This window comes from Caenorhabditis remanei, chromosome II, assembly GCF_010183535.1.
Source record: "Caenorhabditis remanei strain PX506 chromosome II, whole genome shotgun sequence".
Lineage (NCBI taxonomy): Eukaryota > Metazoa > Nematoda > Chromadorea > Rhabditida > Rhabditidae > Caenorhabditis > Caenorhabditis remanei.
In genome coordinates, this window is record NC_071329.1 from 4150861 (window position 1) to 4160123 (window position 9263).

General features: G+C 39.6%; 2 protein-coding genes across 2 annotated transcripts; both read right to left on the reverse strand.

Annotated features, from left to right (window-relative positions):
- Positions 1-2007: 2007 nt before the first annotated feature.
- Positions 2008-2936, reverse strand: GCK72_004452 (uncharacterized protein; the record flags this gene model as incomplete). The annotated part of the gene is made up of 3 exons (XM_053724688.1): positions 2008-2214; positions 2266-2452; positions 2863-2936. 3 exons carry the CDS (start codon positions 2934-2936, stop codon positions 2008-2010), a joined length of 468 nt encoding a protein of 155 aa, XP_053588882.1.
- A 64-nt stretch (positions 2937-3000) lies between these two features.
- On the reverse strand, positions 3001-7178 carry GCK72_004453 (uncharacterized protein; the record flags this gene model as incomplete). The annotated part of the gene is made up of 12 exons (XM_003092575.2): positions 3001-3056; positions 3103-3170; positions 3217-3362; positions 3758-3868; positions 3917-4078; positions 4721-4918; positions 4970-5156; positions 5943-6136; positions 6184-6253; positions 6430-6575; positions 6869-6979; positions 7026-7178. The coding sequence occupies 12 exons, from the start codon at positions 7176-7178 to the stop codon at positions 3001-3003; spliced, it is 1602 nt and encodes a 533-aa protein (XP_003092623.2).
- Between the last annotated feature and the right edge of the window lie 2085 nt (positions 7179-9263).

The following is a 9263-nucleotide window of genomic DNA, read 5'->3' on the forward strand; positions in this document are numbered from 1 at the left end:
TCTGATATTTCGTTTCATTAGAGGATAGCATCACTCATATTATGTTGATTACTCAAAAGTCTGCATCAGAAAGAATCGGCGTCATTGAAAGGAGTAGACTGGTTTGATGATGAGTAATGGAAAGAATTGTTTAATTCAAAATCGGAAAACGGAAAACGGAAAACGGAGAACAGATGGCCGCCAGTCATTAGCCGTCTGGAGTGTCTACACAGATCGAGGATTTTTTGCTGTTCAGGTCGTTCAGAGGTTGGTAAGACCAAAATGTACAGAACACGGTATTTCTCCAACCAATTCGTTGAAGGCGCGGGAAACTCTATTAGAATGGCCATCAAGCGGGGTAGTGTTCGGTGATTTTCAGAAAAATTCCACGCTTTTAACAAGACTCTGTAAAAAAACAATTCTTTACAGGAACTCTCATTTTGTTCCATTACAGTTTGTTCTAGATCCGGGGTTAAAGACTAGCTCAATTGGTAGGGCTTCCACAAAAATCAATTTATTACAGCTGTCAGAATTAACTGGAACAACGTGAACTGAAATTTTATTAAAGTAGTTGCTTAATGCACTAACTGTCTGAAAACAAATTTCATCTGAAAACCAACGTACGTCAAATACATCAATATAAAAGTTTTCCAAGAACCACCGTGTCTCCTCACAAAAGAGAATAGGAGGTAGACCTAAATAAAAAAACAAGAAAAATGAGTTCATAGACTGTTCCTTAACTAAAAAAAAGAAGAAGGAAGCTGAAAATGGAACGCCTACATTGGCTCATGGATTAGTGGATCGAACATCTGTCGTGGGAAGGGGTCCCGTGGGGAAATAGTATAGAGCAGGAAGTTAATGTTGGGGCTAGCAAACGCGCTCCAGCGGTAAATATCTAAGTTTCACAAAGGGATTCCTAGAAGCGTCCGCTTTCGAACAACTCAAAAATTTGCCCCTGATACTTTCAAGTCCGTAGATTCAGAATCTGAAATAACATTCTGCTAAATCCCTCTGTGAAGCGAATTATGACCAGTCAAACGTTTCCTATGGTTAAGCGTTTTTGCGTTACACCCAGTCTTTGGGATACTTTGGCATATGTGGTCATTCCGGCATACCGCGTGCCACGCAAAAAGCTTAACCATAGAAACAGTTCGATGGCCCATGACTTGGTTCACAGAAGGATTTAGCAGGATTTTATTTCAGACTCGGAATCTACGGACTCGACAGTATCAGCTGTCAAATTCTTGAATCGGTTCTCTGTCTGTCAGTTGCTTCCTTTTTGAAAAATACGATAGAGCGGGGTTACACTGTCTCCAAAATCGATGCCAGTGTCTGTCTGTGTATCTGTCTGTCCGGGTTTCCGCGCCCCTCCTACCTTCCAACCCCTCTAAAAGACTCTTCTAGAACTTCACAATTACCCCTGATTCATAAGCTTTTTTGTTTTTCTGATTTGGATCCTCTCAGGACTTTCTTAGCTTCTATCATATGACATTTAGATTCGCTAATCAACTTTTTTTGGTTTTTTTCAAAAACCTTTTCGAAAAATTTTTCTTCTAAGCTGATTAGAGCTGATTAGAAAATATAAATGAGTAAGCAACATGAACTTCTTGAAATAATAGAGTCTAGTTTATTAACAAACGAATTATGTGATGGCAAAAGCGCTCCACCGAAAAAGTGAAGACCATTAAAAGACAGGATGTTTCGGTGGAGCGCGTTTCCTTCAAGTATACAGGAATAATACAAAAAAGCTGGCCATCTTTGGTTTAAAGGGGAGGTGGGCACTAGAGAAACATTAAATACATGAAACCGCGCTCTGTTGCACGGTAAGCAGACAAGCGATACAGCCGAGAGTTCACTAGGTGAGCAGGAGAACGGCAAAAGATATCATAGGTATAACAGAGGTGGGGAAATGATATATAGAGGTCGGGTACATGAATATTTGCTGAGTACGACTCCAAGCCAAAATACGATACGCAATGCTTGCAACCGCGCTCCACCGACAAGGAAGACAGTTTTTGTACAGTCGTTTCAATCAACCGGTGTAACCGAAACCGTCGCGAATTTCGAATCGAAATCCGATTCCCATCCTGACTTCAACTTATTGAAATAGCCAGTCTGACTCTCATCCTCATTCGTCTTCTTCAACTCATTCACTGCCTTATTCCTATTTTTAGTAATCTTGTTAGCAGTGTACAACACTCCATATGGAAGAGACACGCAGGCATATGGATACGTCTGGAAACAAGAACATTTATGAGCATCCAAGTACAGTAACTGTTAACTTACATAAAGATAAAGAACACCTATACTAGTATAGAATGGACCCAGGAAAGAGGGGAATTCGAGGAGAAAATGGAGGCCGAATGTGTAGAGAGCGAGACCCATTGCCTGGTATGAAACGATAAGGGAGATGGCTCGACCTGAGTTTTCAGCCTCTTTTCTTGTGTAGCGTTCGTTGATGTCAAAGCGGGATCTGGTAAAAATGCTGCATTTTTTATAGTTGACTAGTTAACAACTATTGTCAATGCCTAGGAAGGAATAACTGGTCAGTGTGATATTCCCAAGAACGCATTCATAAAATTCTGAGCTTTTCACACTCTATAAGTCTCCAGGAGAAACGCAGGTAAATAGATTAGGATTTTTTGAGGGACAGTCGTGTAACAGTCTGTTTGTGTATCTGTGTGAACGGATATCCGGATGTCTAGACGCTTTATTCGTTCAAACTAGAGTTGAGCGGAATGCGGTTATTGAAGTGGTGGAAAGCAGAATAAGAAACGCTTTGGCGGAAAGGGGGAATTCCGCTCAACCCTGGTACAAGTTGCACTTTTCATTTGCTTTTCAAATACTATCAGCCTGTGTACCCTCAGCCACACAACTACTCACCTCTTCATCTTTCTAGCTTGCCAAAACGCGAAAGCGTTGAATGCCATACAAACCAAGATAACCCAAAGGTACATATAAATTTGATATTTCAAATCATTAATGTCTCGCCCATTTCGATGCAAACAATTCGATTGAATGTTATGATTTGGTCCGTCGCTTGTCATGTGAGCACACACGATGACTGATACGATGAGCTGAAATTAAAATACATCGTTTGCTGAAATTCAAAGTTATACCAACCGCTGTCATTGACAACATTGCTCCACGTAGATATGTTGATGGGACACGTGGAATGCAGAGGGTTCACTCTGAAACAAAAAGTGTATTTATGTACCTAAGAATAATAGTTGCTACCTGTCAATAGTTAGGGCACAGTTGAGAGTGAGAATGAGAAGTCTGGAGAATATATTGGCGGTGTACCATGAGAAGCATTCATACTCTGTGAACATGATGGAGCAGGCGTCATTGGAGTGAAGGATAGAGCGGAGGGCTGACCACGTCTGGAAATTTATTGTTAGAAGGGGAGTGCGATGGAGCGAGGTTGTGACAACTGTAAAGTTCTTAGTAGATGTAACACTAGACGCTTAGAAATCAGATGTTAGAATTTCACAGTTTTGGAAAACAAATCGGCTTTGAATGTCCCAGAGTACCAATACAAAAATTGTTCCGAAGTTTCCCAGTTTTGAAACGGCATGGTTTTGAAATGCATCAAAAGTGTCAGAAGACCTAACGGACCCTTACACACCGCTCCAGACCGTTTTAGAACTGGTACGTTTCAGAACCGTCAGGTCTTTTAGAGGTTCCCAGACAACGATTCTAATTCGCATCCGGTTTCAATGATTCTAATTTATACCAGTTCTGATTGGCTTCTTTTCTTCCTCGTTTACTTACTCACCAGAATATAAGCGTAAATTAACTCATGTACGTTGACAATGACGAAGCCGACGTAAATGAGCACTCGCGACGATTTACTGAAGAATACCCGCATCCACATCAGCCTTACTGCCTGGAAAATGGAAAAGTTAGACATCAAAAGATGTGAAGTTTAACATACGCGAAAAGTGAAGAAACCGGTGAGAACTACCAAAAACTGGTTAATGACAACATTGATATAAAAGTAGGGAGTGTTTCTTTGAAACATTTGGATATCGTTGGCACATTGAGATGGGATGGCAGTGGTACTGATGGTCGAGATGTTGGGGTCCATTGAACTCATCTAGAATAAATAGAATGGTTGGTAAAAGACAGAGGTTGATGGAAGACAAAGAGACGGAAAAGGCGAATAGGAGAACAAAGAGTTTTCACAAAAATTAGCCAAGAATCAAAGGAAAAAGTGAGCCATTAAAATTTAAGCAATATGAACTTTTAGAAATAATCAAGTTTATTTGATTAACAAACGGATTATTCAAATGTGATGGCAAACGTGCTCCACTGAAACCTTCCAGAAAGTAGTTTATGGAGTGGGTGCTTCGACGGAGCGCGTTTTTAATGCATTCGGGAATACTACAAAAAAAAGCAGGACATCTTTGGTTTTAAAGGGGGCGGGTAATCGAGAAATATTAAATACATGAAAACGTTGCACAGTAAGCAGACAAGCGATGCAGGCGAGAGTTAACAAGGTGAGCAGGAGAGCAGTATAAGAGATAATAGGTATAATAGAGGTGGGGGAAATGATAGATAGATAGAGGTCGGGTACATATAGGCTGAGGTGACAGAAAATGAGGAATTCACTGGGTAGCTACACAATGCCAGAAAGTGAGACGCAATACTTGGAACCGCGCTCCACCGCAACGGGAGAACATTTAAATAAGGATACACAGGAAGTGCGCTCCACCGAACAGTCTTCTTTTCAATCAACCGGCGTAACCGAAACCGTCGCGAATTTCGAATCGAAATCCGATTCCCACCCTGACTTCAACTTATTGAAGTAGCCAGTCTGACTCTCATCCTCATTTGTCTTCTTCAACTCATTCACTGCCTTGTTCCTATTTTTAGTAATCTTGTTAGCAGTGTACAAGACACCATATGGAAGAGACACGCAGGCATATGGATACGTCTGGAAACAAGAACATTGATGAGCATCCAAGTACAGTAACTGTTAACTTACGTAAACATAAAGAACACCGATACCAGTATAGAATGGGCCCAGAAAAGAAGGGAATTCGATAAGGAAATGGATTCCGAATGTGTAGAAAGCAAGACCCATTGTTTGGTATAAAACGATAAGGGAGATAGCACGACTTGAGTTCTCAGCCTCTTTTCTGATGTAACGTTCATTGATGTCGAAGCGGGATCTGGAATAGCGGCATGTTGAGAAAAAGTTGGATATGGAAGTGTACAGGAAGTTTGAGCATGAGTCAGATTCATAACCACTCAGGTATTTTTGAGCAAGAGTAGGCCAAAACGATTATTTGGGCCGCATGGCCGATGAATGAATTGGGCACCGTTCTCACAAAAAGGCCACATGACCCAGATGGCACTAGTTGGGTACCGAGTGGGCCACAGACTGCATGAAAGCGAAGACACGGTGGAAGTGGGCACCGGTTGGGCACTAGATAACGTCGATGGGCACCACATGGGAACATGTTGAGAAAACACGCTCTACCGTACATGCTGATATTTCTCCACACTATTTCTTATTTCATCGTGCTTTTCAATTATGCTATTTATTTCGCACAGAAGAGGAAAACAATTTCGGTACGTGCAAGGCTCTAGGAAATTACAACTCCTCATAATCATTTCTCTCTAGAATCGACCAACTTCAAGGTAAAATGGTGAACTATATTCCCTGAGAATTTCGAAAAAGTGCCGGTACAAAAATATAAACGAAGTTGTACTTCTTATCACCAGTAATGGTCATAATTCTAAAAACTTTGGCTGTTTTCAGTTGGAAATGTCCAACTTTGAGAGTGTGCCATTGCATAATTGATTGACCCCACTAAGTAATTTTGTTATGAATCAAATTTGTTATGAATCAAACAGCACAAAGGTAGAACTCCATTTTTGTAGTTGACAACTTTTCTGTACGGACACTCCCTAGAGAGTTATGGTCATTTTAAGTGGACAGCTCTGAAACTCACCTCTTTATCTTTCTAGCTTGCCAAAACGAGAACGCGTTGAATGCCATACAAACCAAGATAACCCAAAGGTACATATAAATCTGAGCTTTCAATTCATTAATGTTACGTCCAAGTCGTTGGAAACAATTCGATTGAATGTTATTATTCGGTCCGTCGCTTGTCATGTGAGCACACACGATGACTGATACAATGAGCTGAAATTGGGAATTTCTTTTTTGATATTTTGGAAATTTTGACTAACCGCATTCAGCGACAACATTGCTCCACGTAGATAAGTTGATGGGACACGTGGAATGCAGAGGGCGATTACTCTGAAACAAAATAAGGGAATAGTTATCTATGTCATACTTATCACGGGTCGTAGTTCTACATTGAATTTAGTGATAAAAAGTACTTGAAAAATATATTTGGGGTGTTAAAACTCAAAAAAAAAGACTCTCGGCCCGGCTCGTCAAATGAAGTATGGTTTATGTGGAATAATTAATACCTGTCAATAGTTAGAGCACAGTTGAGGGTGAGAATGAGAAGTCTGGAGAATATATTGGCGGTGTACCATGAGAAGCACTCGTATTCATTGAACATGATGGAGCAGGGGTCATTGGAGTGGAGGATAGAGCGGAGGGCTGACCACGTCTGGAATTTTATTGTTAGGACGGGAGTGCGATGGAGCGAGGTTACAAAACTGTGAAATTCTTAGTAAAAAATGTGTTCCAAAGTGTCCTAGTTTTGAAACGAAACGGTTTTGTTATAGATGTAAAATGTTAGGAGACCTAGTGGGCCCTTGAACTTGTACGTTTTAGAACCGTCATTTACTCCGGTTTCAATACGGACTGTTCTAATTTATATCAGTTCTGATTTGCTCAGTAAACTCTTGACCACTCATATAATTACTTCTTCTACTTCCCTCTTTCCCCCGTGATACTCACTTGAATATAAGCATAAATTAATTCATGTACGTTGACAATGACGAAGCCAACGTAGATGAGCACTCGAGACGATTTACTGAAGAACACCCGCTTCCACATCAGCCTTACTGCCTGGAAAATGGAAAAGTTAGATCAAAAGATTTGAAGTCCAACTTACGCGAATAGTGAAGAAACCGGTGAGAACTACCAAAAACTGGTTAAGGACAACATTGATATAAAAGTAGGGAGTGTTTCTTTGAAACATTTGGATATCGTTGGCACATTGAGATGGGATGACAGTGGTACTGATGGTAGAGATGTTGGGGTCCATTGAGTATATCTGGAATAAAGGAAATGGTAAGAGACAGAGGCTGATGGAAGACTAAGAGACGGAAAAAGCGAATAGGAGAACATAGAGTTTTCAGAAAAAATAGCCAAGAATCAAGAACAGAGATTGAAGTGGAAAAGTTTGAGAACAGGATGATGGGGTCTACTAGCAAGGTTTACCTTAAAAATGACACTTTCGGAGAAAAAAATTACGGATTTTGAGAAAGAAAAAGTATGTTATACCGTAAAAACTCTATTTGAAGTGCCCCTTTATTTGAAGTGCCCCTCTAATAGTGGTGCCCTCCGACGGAACGTTTGAACAATAGAGTTGCACCCTCTAATTGAGGTGCCCTCTAATACAGTTGCCCTCCAGCGATTTACACTTTTCTCTAAAATCATCATTAAATTACTCCGAACTGTTCTCTCACATTACTATTTCAGCATTTTTGTTGTCAAAAACGTAGTTTGTTATAGAAATTCAGGATTTTCTCCGTTTTTTACTTAAAAGTTCGATGAATTCGGCATAAAAAACTAATGAAGTCAAACAAATTCAAAAGATAGTTGGGTATCGAGGTTGGGCGAATTCGTTGACGAAAAATAGAGGTGCACCCTCTATTTGAATTGTCCCTCTAATAGAGTTGCACTTCGACGGACCCGTTGAACAATAGAGTTGCATGCACCTCAAATACAGTTTTTACGGTTCTTGAAAATGTAAAAATGTTGGCTCTCTTCGACAATTGGGGGAGTCCAGATCGGCCCGCCCATCGCAAGTAAGGTTCGAGCATTTTCTCTCCAGTTGGAAAAATTCAAACAGAAAGAGAGAGATTGGAATCAATCCAAAAGTCATTATGTACAAATGTTTTAAGATATTCAATGCGAACTTGAAAATATGTAAATTTGAATCATTGGAATACATCAATAGTACATCAGAAGTAATATTAACAACACTAACAAGTTGAATTCCCAGTGTATTTATAATTGACCTTTGAATTACTGGAGCTTTTTTTGAAATTTTTCATCGAAAATGTGACCATTTCTGATGATTTTTCAGAATTTCTTCTATTATCGAAATAAAAAAGTAAAAAAGTTCCGACATTTTTTCCTCGTCGGTGTTTGCGGACTCAAGCCAAAATTATCAAATTTTGGCTTGAGTCCGCAAACACCGAGGGGGAAAAATGTCGGAACTTTTTTGTTGCGACAATAATTCTGAATGATAGTCGAAATTTTGACTTTTTCGCAAAAAAATCTCAAAAATTTTAAATCTTAACTTTGGTGTCATAATACCCGAGCCTTCGGACCGGGCCTTGACAAGTATGTATTTTCCATTCTATTAAAATTTCCGTTTTCATCGGCCCAAAATTTTAGAAAAAACAACACAAAGATTATAAGAACCAACGAAAATCAGAGAAAAGGATGGGAAAAGTGAATCTTTTTTCTCGCTTTAGGTTGAATTTTTGAAATTAAAAAGCGAAAAAAAGAGAGTGAAAGAACTCTTCTGATCGCTTATCTCATGCCACTAATTGCAGATTGTGGAGAGGCGAGAAGAGGAAGAAGCGGGTGATGTATTTACTCCTCAAGAGAGCACTCTGATTTTTGTTATTATTGTCTGGGCTTTTGAGAAAAAAGGATGAAAATGGATTATTGAACTTTAGGTTGGAAAAGTTCTGAAAGATGATGATTTCAAGGGGCATATGTACTTTGAATGAGCCGGAGGGGGATCGGAGAACAGATAGATAATGATACAAATTTAAATAATATACGTTCTTTTCATGATCTCAGCTTTCCAATTATATCGCGAGTCCTTTTTGAAATTAGACCGGATAGATAGAGAAAAAAATGCGGGCTTTCTAATGGTATAAAAATCTTGGAGATGCAATCAAAACTGACCAAGTTACGATCCAAACTGTTTTGGTCCGAACTTCCTTTCGACCAACTTTCAAAATTGTCTCAAACGGGTAGCAAAACTTTATTTTTGACCGCAATTTTTTGAAATTAAGTCATATAGATAGAGAAAAATGCGGGCTTTCTAATCGTGTAAAAATCTCTGAGATGCGGTCAAAACTGACCAAGTTACGATCCAAACCGTTTT